General features: G+C 37.6%; 1 protein-coding gene across 28 annotated transcripts in view; it reads right to left on the bottom strand.

Moving 5' to 3' along the window:
- The window catches only part of rims1b (regulating synaptic membrane exocytosis 1b), a 97,553-nt gene that overhangs the window by 12,375 nt on the left and 72,074 nt on the right, over positions 1–13,104 (bottom strand). For 13 of the 28 annotated variants that reach the window (XM_055009659.1, XM_035949138.2, XM_055009641.1 and 10 more), the window contains 8 exons: positions 10,621–10,710; positions 9,053–9,130; positions 7,692–7,757; positions 5,804–5,917; positions 5,385–5,491; positions 2,740–2,837; positions 2,476–2,636; positions 2,136–2,294 (listed from right to left, as the gene is read on the bottom strand). In XM_055009659.1, coding sequence (XP_054865634.1) covers positions 2,136–2,294; positions 2,476–2,636; positions 2,740–2,837; positions 5,385–5,491; positions 5,804–5,917; positions 7,692–7,757; positions 9,053–9,130; positions 10,621–10,710 — 873 coding nt within the window. The remainder of the gene's footprint in view (positions 1–2,135; positions 2,295–2,475; positions 2,637–2,739; positions 2,838–5,384; positions 5,492–5,803; positions 5,918–7,691; positions 7,758–9,052; positions 9,131–10,620; positions 10,711–13,104) is intronic. The other 15 variants (XM_055009645.1, XM_055009654.1, XM_055009656.1 and 12 more) reach the window with 8 other exon arrangements.

Below are 13,104 nucleotides of genomic sequence, written 5' to 3'. Positions count from 1 at the left end.
TGCTAGCTGAAGTTTAAACCCAGGATGAGTAAATCATTGAGACATGCTTGTATCTACACTACTTATCACACTATAATATGTGGACAGAGCTGTCTTTATCGGCTTTAGCTTGACCTGTTTGCTTCGATTAAGATAAATCTTGAGGCACCTCTGAATGTTGCAGATGAAACCTTATATCTATATCCCGTTAATTCAATAGCTGACACAGACAAAAGACTGTATTTTCTTGTAGGAAATATGGATCTATATGCATCTATATGCGATATGCATCTAGATATATACAGTTACAGGATCTTTCTGGAGTCACAATACCACCCTGGTTTTAAAATTTAGCACATTTTTCCATTTCAAGGGCCAGTAATTAAAAACATGGCTGCTACTGAAACCAATCAGTCATTTGGATCTGCTGAGAGCAATGTCATCTGTGTCCAAAACATTTTCAAATGTGTCCAAATTCGTAAATATGGATACTTCAAGGCTTGGACTTTTTTCCATTTCAAGGGCCACTAATTAAAAATGTGACCTCAGTTGCAGCCATTCTTTCATTAGGATCTGCTGGAAACAGTTTTGTCTGTGTCCTCATCAAATTTTACAGCTGTGGAAATTATATTTCTGGAGATATCGAACCCTTAAACCCTTTTCTGGAAAAAATGTCAAGGTTTGAAAACATACTCAATTTTAAAAATTTTGCAAGAATATTTTTTAAAACTTATTCTTAGGTCCTAAATAACAAATAAGTGAACTCTGAATGCAAACTTAGACGCAGGAACATATTTTCTGTATTCTCAGAAGTTTGGCTACTGTAATTGAAGCAAATTGCTACGACTTCTGTCCACATACTTTTGGCGCTGTGCTTGTGTTTGGTTTTTTAAGGAAAAAATAAATAAATCTCTATTTTTCTATCACACAGGCAGCTCACTTGTGACTGTACAGAGTGTGTAAAAGCTGGGGGGGTTGCTTCTATAACGCAGTGTTTGGATAGATCTGTAGGAGGCCGTGAAGACCTTCAGTACATTAGCACTTAATAAGCTGCACTACATCAGCAGCTGCTCCACTGAGAACCACTGTGATGGAGTCGTTTGTCACTGTCAGTTCACTGCTGCTGGTCAGTCGCAACTCTGTGTGTGTCGGTATGAACGCACATGAAAGGTGTGATTGTTTTTTTTTCATCTGCTTTTTAATTATTTCTTCCAGGTCAGTCGAGCTTGATTCTGTTGGTTTAGTCTCTTCTTCTTGCAAATGTTTAGCTTCAGTGCTGCTGTTGTTTGACTTCAGATCACACAATTTACATTTTTGCAGCCAAATACAGGATGAGCCATTATAATCATTTATTCATTTTACATTCTTTTTTCAAACATGCAATTTAATACAATGAATTGTTGCATTGTGCACTATGTATAACGAAAACAAAATCTAAAAATATATATTTACAAATTTTATAATTTTATTGTTAAATCTCCAAAACTGTAAAGTGTCCACAGGTGTTATCGACACTTGAGAAAATAGAAGCTCGCCATACTACAGATATTTTATTACTTTCATTTTTATTTCTTACCAAAATGATTTGTGGAAGGATTGCTGGAAAGTCGAAGATCCAATTTTGGCGATATTTTTCAAATATAACATGCCTTTCGAATCTGCTGGTAAGTTTTGGGGTTCAGACAGTTAAAAAGTCAAAAAAGGTAGAAGTCAAAAATTACTTGGTCTGTTTTGTTAGTGTAGGGGATGCTAAAAGGTTCTGTTATGTTCTTGAAAATAAGAACCAAAAAGCTTTCTACTGAAGCTCCAAGAATTATCATGATCTGGATGACTGAGAATCTACACAGACATTTAGAATAAGGTGCAATATTTGTAATGTAGAAACTCAGAAGTAGTCTGATTGGATTAAATTTTATTTTATGTAAACAAAAAATTGTGATTTGATTTATATTCTAAGTAGTCTGAGCACGATTTGACCTCTGACCTCCCTTTGGACAGTGCAGGAAAGAAGAAAACCTCCCTACAGATATCAATAAGAAATGCTCTATAACTGCCACCATGAAAAGCCATGTTGGCTTTGTTTCCTGTAACAGTTTAGGCCACTTTGCGGATCTGTTCAGACTGTCGGCCACCATCAGTGACCTGGAGCTGTTTACCTGGACTCCCTGGTGTCTCCTGCTACTGTGTGTCTCCTTCGCTTCAACTCCTCTGAGAATCGCCTTTTTCCTGAAGAACCCCTCCTGTCCTCCTCCTCCTCTCCGTTCACCCCCCACGAGATCCTCCTGTCCTTCTTCTCTTCCTCTAATGACTTGGATCTGCCACCATTCAGTGTTTGTGTTCATGTGTTTATGTGTGTTTAGAGGAGCATGCAGAAAAACATGCATCGAGCAGCATGCAGGAAGAAGACACCGCGATTAGCATGCAAATAAAACAGAAATTAAGGCTTAACTGAATTGAAAATGACTGTAACTGAAAGCACAGAGAGCGAGGGCTGACCTGAGTCGTCCTCCGGGTCGCTCGGATTGGATCGACATGTAGCTGGTGCTACTGAGGCGGGAGGCACTGCTGGCTCGGGAGAGCGCCGACACATCGCTCATATCGCTGTCCGAAGATCTGGCTGACATGTTGTCACTGCTACGCCGCTGCTCTGCGTACATCTACGGACAAAGACATGGAGACAATGAGTGAGTTTTGCTAAAAACGTTGATATGATTTATAAAGCTCAGGAGGATGAGGTGATCGGAGGGGACGGATGCTGACCTCCCGTTTGGTCTTGAGGTCCGTCTCAGGGTCGTGGGAGGCTGAAGGCCGGTAGGAATGTACTTTTATCTGTCGGGCTCGCTCCTCCACTGCAAGGGCTGAGACAGAAGACACAGCATGAGACAGAAGAATGAAGAGAGAAAAGCAAAAAGCAGAAGAAAGAAAAGAGCAGCAGTAGTGTGTTTTAACCCTCTGAACCCCCAAACCCATCAGCAGGTTCTAAAGCATGTTATTTTTAAATAATCACCAAAAATAAACCATTTATCAGAGTAAGACATGATAAAAAACAGGAAGAATAGCCAAATTTTTTGACTTTTCGTCAGTCTGTGAACTACTCATCTGTGATGTACCGTTCCGCTGGGAAAATGAATGAAATCTCAGCAGAATACTTTGTCAATTTAAAATCTAACAATACCAAAATGTTTGCTTTTTTCTTTCTTAATGCAATTAAATTTAAATGAATCCAACCTGACAGCAACACGTTTTTTTTTTTACAGCTTGTAAACCTTCTGAACCCTGAAGACAACTAGCACGTTTATTGCAGGTTGTTGTTTTAAAAAAAAAGAAAAAAATTCAGCATTTATCAAACCAGAAAGTGTGAAAGCAGAAAGAAAAGTCAGATTTTCAACATTTCATCAATCCTTAAACGACTCATCTGTAATGTACAGTTTCACTGAAAAAAATAACAAAATCCAAGCTTAAAATCATAATATTTCAAAGATTCAAAAGGTATGTTATCTTACAAAAAATTGCCACAACTACAAATTTTATTCGAGCAGGAAAATGTAAAAACAGAAGGAATTGTTGCATTTTCAACTTTCCGACAGTCTTGGAATGTAATGTTCAGTACGAATCAGGAAAATGAACCGACTGAGATATTTTATCAAAATTATTACCTTCTAAATGTCTCATTTAACAAAATCCTCAAAAAAGTAAACCATTTGCTTGAATCAGATTCTGTGTACAACAAAAAAATAACAAAAAAAATCTGTTTCTAATCACAACTGTACATGAATACATGACTTATACAGCTGCAACCAGTCACATGATAAAAACGGAGGGATTTTTTGGCTGAACTGCAGGCTGTGTTTACACAGAGCAGATAGGAAACAGGTATGTAAACATAATAGTTAAATATCTAGACAATGTAGAATCACCATTTTCCCCCCAGTATTAGTTACAACTGTGGACACTTGGAAAAGTGTTGTATATGTTGAGCCCAGCTGTCTTCAGTTCTAGTAAAGTAAATAGAAGAACGAAATGTAATGACTTCATAGAGGTGCAGGGCTTCATACTGCAGTGAAAAATGAGCCCACAGTGAGGAAAAATGTGAGAGAAACTGCTTGGAGTTGAGAGGATTAATAGTCTGTTGTATCCTGAGATGCAGATTCTGGTTCCAGACACTAGGTGGAGTATAATGTGCACTGCTGCTACATCATGTGCTTCTATTAGGGATGACTGAAGGGTCAGAGATGCTCCCAGGCAGCATGAGAACAAGCAGTATTTATATCTGGCTTAGAGAAGTTACTATAATTCAAAAAGTCCTGTCATCAGCACACTAAGGCACCACTTCAGTTGGTTTGGCAGTGAAAACAGCTAAATAAGCAAAAAAAATGTGACCCAGGAAATCTGGGAATCTTTGTTTAAAGATTTCTTTTTATCTGCTGCTTTATTATTTAAGTGCCTTTTGAAACGGAACAACAGACACAATGTACAGGCAAGGGAAAGATAAAAGAGCCAACAAATGGTCTGGGAGGAAGTGAAACCAAAAAATCTGCAAGTTACAGCTTTCAGTCACACATTAAGGACACCTGCTTTAATTGTTTCACTCCCTGAATCCAAAAATCCATCGGTAGATATGACAAGTCTTTTAAAGATCGCCAGTATTACACCATGAATCAGAGCCAGAAACTGTTACCACACAAAATCATCTTCTTCTTAGCTTTCCAACAGACAGATTCAGCAAAATAACAAAAAGCTTTGCAGTCTTTGGCCCATTGAAGAAACTATTAGTGATTCAGCTGAGACTAACAGATAACATGACAAAGGGACTTTTGATTGAACTGTAGGCAGTGTTGACACAGAGCAGAAAGCAAATAAATTACAAATATAGCAAAAAGCAGTAAAATATCTATACTATGTTGAGTCACAATTTTTTTTTTCCAGTACCATTAACATTTGTGGACATTTGGACAAATGTTGTACATGTTGATTTCATTGTTTTCCAGCATTTGTAAAATGAATAATCAAGATCAATTCATCAATTCTGTTTCCATAGAGATCCAGGACTTTATACTGCAGTGAAAAATGAACCCACAGTGAGTAAAATTGACAGGAGCCAAAAAACTAAACAAAACAAACAAACAAAATCACCCAGAAACTGCTTTGAGTTCAGAGTGTTACAATACAATACAACCTGTTTTGTTTTATTCCAACCAAAAGACACAGAGCTAAAGCAGACAAAATTTGCATTTAAAAAATTTTTTTTTTTTACATGTAAATATTTAATTAAGTCCTAAAAGATGCTGTATTCATATTAATGTTCCTGTTTAGCATTTAAAAATGTAACAGCGTCACTTTAACGCTCAGCCTTCTACAAGTGAATGTCATTTTTACTGGACTATAATGCATTAAACAGAACATACCTTGCTCTATGCTGCTGCTCTTTGCAGGAAGCTGTGGCAGCTGCCTAACCCTGCGACCTGATGAGGGCGTCCCGGTAGGAGGAGAGGGGCTGCCGTGAGGGTGTGCTCTGAGAAACATCAACACGAAGACACAAACAAGATTTAGTAACATATTACTATAAATCGATCCATCAAGTGAAGCTCAACACTGAATCACAGAAGCAGCACACTGATGGGCAGCAGTGGAGGTAAAAGTTAGGAGAGGAAAGGATCATCAGTACAGGAAAAATAACGGCAGCAGCTCTGAGCGTGTTCACACACAGAGCATCACTATACGCATCCCAAAATGACTTGAAATCATTTTGGGATACTTCATTAGTACTACTGCACTCAGAGAGGAAATCAGCACATGGGGGAGCAGCAGTGACAACAGCATGCACCTGTCCAGTCGTGGAGAGTTTGGACAGGACCCTGACAGCACTGTGTGGCCAAATGGCCTCAGTGGACCCCCTCGGCCTCGACTGCCCCTCAGGATAGAGGTGGGCTGGATACGACTGCCATCAGCAAATAAAAAGAAATGGAAAAAATAACACCGTGTGAAGAAATAAAAATATAAAACCAACAGAAAAGGCAGCAAAATTAGAGAAGAAAAAAAGAAAATAATACAACAAATCGTGTTTGATTTCAAGTGTGCAGACAGAGAATGCCACGTGTCACATTTAAAGCCCAACAATCAGCCAAAGAAATACCTTTTAATGTTTTTAAAGAGCCTGGTTTATAATTTTGTTTTTGAGGTCTGCTGACTTCTTGTTCGTTAACTTAGTCCAGGTAGAAAAATTATTCTTGAACAAGGTATCGTTTGATGTATTCTATATTCATGAAAATAAAGTTCATACTTGTTTTTTTTTTTACAGTATAAGTGCAACAGTCTGCAAGACAAACAGAAGACTTTAAAGAGTCCATACTTTGCACTTTTGCAGGTTCATAATTTTACTTTTGAGGCCCATTAGAATATTTTACATGCTTTAGTGTTAAAAAAAAAAAAAAAAAAAAGTGTGTTCCTGTCTCTTTAAGTCCCCAACCTGAAAACCCCAGTATGCTCTGACTGGTCAGTGGGCCTGACAAAAGCAAGATAATATTGGTTATGTACTGTAATCCCAGAGGTATGAGTATAGACAGAGAGACATAGCTCTAGCAGAAGTGACTCAAGAGAGAAAATCAAGGCAAATTCATGCTTTCTGCATATCTGCAAAGGTGGCAGAAGTTAGTCCACAAGGTGATTCTCCATCATCCACAGCTTCATAATTCATCATTAACAGAGCTGTAACTGCAGTCGTGCTGCAGAACTTCGGAGGAGCTTCAATTTCCACATGCTTTCCATCTACGGAGCCCAAACACAGTGGAGAGTTCTACATTCTCCAGATATCCTGTGCTACATTCACTCGCTGTCCTCAATACACTTCAGGAATAATCACATTCACATAGTTCTACAGATCAATCTGTAAGCAGCTGCTACAGGCTGTAAAAAGTGCAAAGTCAGAGCCTTTCAGACACATCAACAGATATGAGGAGCAACGTAACCGTCTGTGTGGTATTGTAGTAAAACTGAAACTGTGGAAACCACGAAATGACCTTGAGGTCGTTCTGCGAGGTCGCTGCTCATTATTTGTTTTAGGAAACGGCAAAACTACCCACTAGCCAGCCGTTATGCAAATAGGTTAGATGGTGATGTAGATAAGTAACCGAAAGAAAGACAAAGGAAAGAAAAACCTCAACTTCAACGGACGCATTTCAGAAAGGTAAGGAGTAGCATTCTCTGTGGTATAGAAAAAATTCTTTAGCCATGGATTTTGCAAGTTTGCAGACTTTAAAGAGCTATAACATAAAGGAAAAGAACCTCAAAAAAGCAGAATATGGACTGTTTAAAAACAAATTTGCTTGCTAATTATGATATTATAAATTGGCTGCTGGCTGTAGCTTTTTATTTTGAATGTAGCTTAATTCCATGCGAACAGAAATCTGTTAAATGTGAGGAGAACTCAATGAAAAGTGGAAAAAAAAAATAAACATGATTTATTAAGTGCAAAAATCAAATCAGAAATACTGGATTGTGTTTGCAGTGTGTTTATAGCTAATATGTTTCTGCCACAAGGAGACTATATGCTAGGCTACATACTAACTAAAAAGAAAAAATAAATCAGGACTACAGAATTTATAAAAAGGCACCGATGGTTAGATATGATCCGTTCAGAGATGAGAGAAGGGATGACAGGAATGAGAGGAAATGAAATAAAGTGAATAAATGAGTGAATGAATGAATGATCTTACCTCTCCCCCTCCAGGCTTTTCTTGCTGCCCCTGTGACAGTTTGGACTTGATGAATTGCTACACTGTCTGTTTTGGCAAACAGCAGCCACAGAAAGAGAAGGGAACAAAAACAAACACAATGTGGAAAATGGCGACTCACAGAATGGCAACAATGAACATCAGCTGATAGCTTGGAAGTAATGTAAAAGGCTCAAACTGAGACTTTGGTTTTCATCTTCAGTAAAGGCAATATATCTGATCTCTCACTGCATGTGCTGTTTTTAATGCTACAGCAAAGAAAGTGCTTTTAGGCCAGAGAAGTGGTGAAATTCAGAACTCAGCAGAGAAGCAGGTGCAGCAGAATAAACGAGGGATTACACAGCTTTAGAGCACAAATATTTACAGGAAAAGGGAAGGAAACTGTGCGAATCACGACATCTGTGATCTAGATCAACTACAGGTCGAGACTTCAAAGGAAGGTACAGTGCCATATAAAAAGTATTCACCCCACTTGGAAGTTTACCCTTTTATTGCTTTTCAACACTGAATCATGGTCAAATTAATTTGGTGTAGTTATATCCAGAAGTACTGATTCACATTCCAGATACAGCTTTCTTTATACTACAATCACTGAGACACATTCCCAGCAATCACGATTTCCATTTCACTAATGGTGCTTTTCCATTAGCACCTACTCGGCTCGACTCTACTCGACTCGGTTTAGTTGTTTTTCCATTACACTGAGCACCACCTCATCGTGGGTGGAGTCGTCATAGCACGGCGGCCCAGAAGTCCCTTAACGTCATTTGTGTGCGACACAAACGCAACACAACAATGGAGGACATGGAGGCGATGGTATACCTGCACCTGTGCCGCACCAGTTTTTTTTAAAAAAAATGTCGGGTTTGGCTTTCGTGAAGGAGTCGCTCCCGTGTGTCGTCACCTCCTGTCCAATCAGTGGCCTGCACTCTGTAGACGTCACATTATCGGCTCAACTCAGCTCGCTTGGAACCCTGGCTGAGTAGGTACTAAAACAGTACCTGGTACCAGGTACTACGTCCTGATGGAAAACTTCACAAACTGAGTAGAGTTGAGCCAAGTGGGTGCTAGTGGAAAAGCGACTAAAAAATAGATGAGTCACTTAAAAGGGGATGAATACTTTACATCACATATTTTACATTTGATAGGCTAATAGTTGACATTACTTTGGAGAAAACTGTTTTCACTCTGACGAGAAATAAAAACTCTAAATAATATTGACCATGATTCAATCTTAAAATGCAATAAAAGAAGAAAACTTCCAAGAGGGGTGAATATTTTCGATAAGCACAGTATCAACAAGCAAGCAGAGGGGATGGCAGTGGGGGGCAGGCCTGGTATACCTGTCGTCTTCAGGGGCCACATGTTCTACTAAGATCCTGGGGCTTGGGGGAGTCTTGCGGGGCAAAGAGTTGGAGGACCTGGAGGGGAGGAGGTGCAGGAGGAGGAGCATCCCAGGAGAGGATGTTAGTGAGTGAAGGGACAGTGAAGGCTGTGAATTTTCTTTAAACTTCATGACATACCACAAGTTCAACGATTCACAGAGATGTGACTTATTAGCTGTGAGCGATACATTAAAACTTCACTTAGATAATACCATTTAGCATTTAGTTTGCATTTGGGGAAATACGCTTCCTTCCTGAGAGTTAAAAACTTCAACTTTGATGTCTGGGGAATACAGTTATTAGATTTTTTTTCTTCTTTTTAACCATCTGAAAACCAAAACCAACCGGCTAGTTTGAGAAACATCTTATCATTAGAAGAGCTTCAAAATTACACTATTTATCAGAGCCACAGATTGAGAAATCAGAAAGAATCTTTGAATTTTCAACTTTCCAACAGTCCTTGAACTACTTGGAAAACTTAATCAAATCCAACACGAAAATCATGACATGTCAGCAAAGCCTTTTATTCTACATGTCTCATTAAAAATGTCCTAAATTAGGCTGTGTGTACTAACTACAGTCTGTGAAAAAATAATTCTGAGCGTCTTGATGCAACTATTTTATGCTTTATAAGGATAAGGATAAACTTCATTGATCCCACAGTGGGGAAAGTTCACCGTTACAGCAGCTCCAAAGAAAAAGTAGAAAGGCAGTGCAAGAATAGATAAGAAAAAGAAACACAGTGCAAAAATTGCAGGAAGAAACCCCATTATATACAGATGATTTTTTTTCTTATAAATATCACGTAGAAGATTATATACAAGAGGATGAGGTATCAGTTATTGCACTGATGAGATATCATATTTCCACTTTGACATGAAAGACTCTATTTGCACATTCTGAGGGGTATTTACTCCCCTTGGATTCACTTTAGATTCACTGGTCAGTCATTTTAAAGGTGATTAATCAGTTATTTTACATGTATTTTTAACTAAATGTCATTGCTCTTTGTAGAAATCTGTTTTCAATTTGACATGAAAGTGTCTTTTCTGGTAAATTCTTGTCAAAAAGCGAAATTAACTTGGCCATTATTCTAATATTTTATAGGCATTTTATTTAGCATATAGACACAAAAACGGAATCAGTCTTTGTATTTAAGTCTTAGGAAGAAGCGTATTTCCAAAAAACTGAAAGCTGCTCTCACTTCCTGGGATCTAGAACCTCATCTGTCATGATTACTGATGAAATTTACAGTGTTGAACAGTGCAGGTTAATTTTCTGCTTTTAAAAATAAAAATATTGAGATAGGTGATTCTCAGTTCAGTACAGCAGTTAGATGTGTTTGTGAAAGTGTGTAATGTATGAAAAGGACACATGACATGAACTGGAGTGAAGACATGCAGCATCCTAAAATGTTGAATGATCCAGTCAAGCAGTCCAATAGAAAACAATCTGAAAGCCTCAGAGCAGTGTTTCTGGATTCGCCTTTTAAAATAAAATCCGTTAAATTCACTTTCTCTTGATACCTGTCTCTGTCAGAGGAGTGAAAGTTGGAGTCTGGTCTCAGACATGTGGTGCTGGCACTCCTCACTCTGTCCAACGACGGCTGCAGGTCGCTGCACCGCCACAACATGGCAGCAGAGAGAGGAAAAAAAACAAAGGCAGAGACAGAGATGGAGACAAGATGTACAAGGACAGAGGATGCGAGGAGAGGCGTCGAAGAACAAAAAGAAGGAGGGATGAGTGGGAGGCAGACAAAAGAAGAGCAAAGACAAAGAAAGAGATGAAATAAAGAAAAAAAAGGAGGAGACAAAGAGAGAAAGAAGGAGGCCATCAGATAGTGCAGTAACATGTAATGGCTCTGACGCTCCATCTCCATTTATCATAGCCAGTCACTCCTCACGGCCAAACACTGAGACCACTCGGATGGGAGGTTGCCATGGGAACCAGGTCTAAGTGGGAGAGGGGACGGTTTGAGGGAGGAGAGCAGAGCAGCCGGTCGGCACATTTAAAGCTGCTTTCAGACATGAGACACGAAACACCGCTGCTTCATCGGTTTGTTAAAGAGACGCCACTGTGATATATAAAAACATACAGACATATGAAACACAAGCCGTGTGAGGCCGTGTTCAATTTTTCAAATTTTCTAGAGGCTATGCCACTAAGAAAATCCGATTAACACAGCTTTCTACGTTACTAAAACTGATAAATCAAGTTGCTGTGTGTATATTTTTGTCATATTTCCAGAAGACCTTCCAGAGTCATTGGAAACTCAAGACTGCCACAATTTATGTGGTCTTTACGAGTGCATGTAAGCTTTTGTTCACAACTGCAACTTACTTATTAAACTGGTCAAAAAGTCATCAAAATCAGTCTCATTCGAGCGCTGAGCTAAAGCTTGAAATCCTGCGTGCTTACACTGAACTTAGAAAAGTTGCTTTTAATTTTACTGCTGCACGTAACTGGAAAATTACCTGCTTTTAACTGGATTCTGTTTTTTGAGTTCTTGTTGATTGTTGCCTTTTTTTTTGTTGACTGTACTCTCAATATCATAGTAAATAAGGGCATGGCTTCAATAATTCCTTGAAGTTGAAGATGATTTAAGTAAAGGTTGAATGAATGTGACTTTTAATGTTCTTCACAGCTTCATTAAGATGCCATTGCAACTGACGATATTTGTGACACATCAAGTGATATATAATGCATAATAATGCAACAATAAACAGGAAATTGACTCTAAATTCACTCTATAAAGTGACCCAAGGACGATTCAAACCACTAAACAAAGGTTTACATTGTTGACAAGTTGGATGGACATAATAATGTTGCAGGTAACTTTATGAAAGCGGCTGAAATGAAATGAATTTACCATGCCTGAACAATTTTAAAAAGTTAAGACTGCTTTAAAGAAAAAAAACAGGAAAAGCAAATTCATTGAATTCATTGTAGTTTGTTGGTTAGATTTCATTAGAAGTTGTCATGTAAATTTTTACTCTAATTTTTGTATATACTGCAGTATATAAGTTTATAAATAAAAACATACTTATTTCTGCAACACAGACAGATTTTTATGATTGATTTACTTTTTCAAACTACTGAAAATGTCTAAAAAAAAATCAGAAAAGAATAGAAAATACTATAACTTTAATAATAATAGAACTTTTAGCCCAAAAGGCTGATCAGATACACTGAAAAAAGAGGACTGTTGGATCAAGTCAGAGGAAAAACTCCTACAAAAAGCTGGAAGCAATAAATTAAACATTTATTATTGGTGAGTCTCATTAATCTGAAAAATAGTGATTAGATTATCATCACACACGGACAAAATTGTTAGGAGATCCTAAATAAACTAAAAAGTAGTTTAAGAGATGTATTCCTACCACTTAATTAAAGGCATGGTTGCAGGATTTGTTTTTAAATAAATAAAAAATCTTAATAATTTACCTGTTTGGATGAAACTTTGAATTTGCAAACATTATTTTATGTGTATGTTGACATAACTTTAATAATTACATCAGTTTAATGTTGGTATCCACTTTAGTTGATTTTAACTAATTAAAAGTGGTGATAACTTAATGAATTTGTCTTAATAACTTAATTTTTCTTCACCTTGAGTTAAGGATTTGAAGCCCCCTCCCTTACCTACTTAATACAGGGAAAACTCTTTTTTTTTTTTTTTTTTAATTTGCCAAGTGAAATGGTTTTAATTAAATAATGTGGAATCATTAGCTAGAATAACTTCATTTTTATGAGTAATCAGCTTAAAAACTTGGGTTGAAGCGAAACATCATTTAAAAAATGATTTGTAGAGGAAAAGCTAATTCACCTAAATTAATGTAGTTTGTTAAACATAATTAGAAATTGACAGAAATCAAAAACTATTACTGTGAACTGCTGCGTTTCTGTGAGCATTATTTTTTAAAGTGTAGTTGGAGAGTTTGATAAGCTGCTGTTAGTTCCGATTCAGTCTTCTGTTTATTAGTGCATTATGTCCTATTATACATTACTCT

This window comes from Amphiprion ocellaris, chromosome 4 (assembly GCF_022539595.1).
Source record: "Amphiprion ocellaris isolate individual 3 ecotype Okinawa chromosome 4, ASM2253959v1, whole genome shotgun sequence".
Taxonomy (NCBI): domain Eukaryota; kingdom Metazoa; phylum Chordata; class Actinopteri; family Pomacentridae; genus Amphiprion; species Amphiprion ocellaris.
The sequence above is the reverse complement of the archived record's forward strand: the minus strand, read 5'-3'. Positions and strand labels throughout refer to the sequence as shown.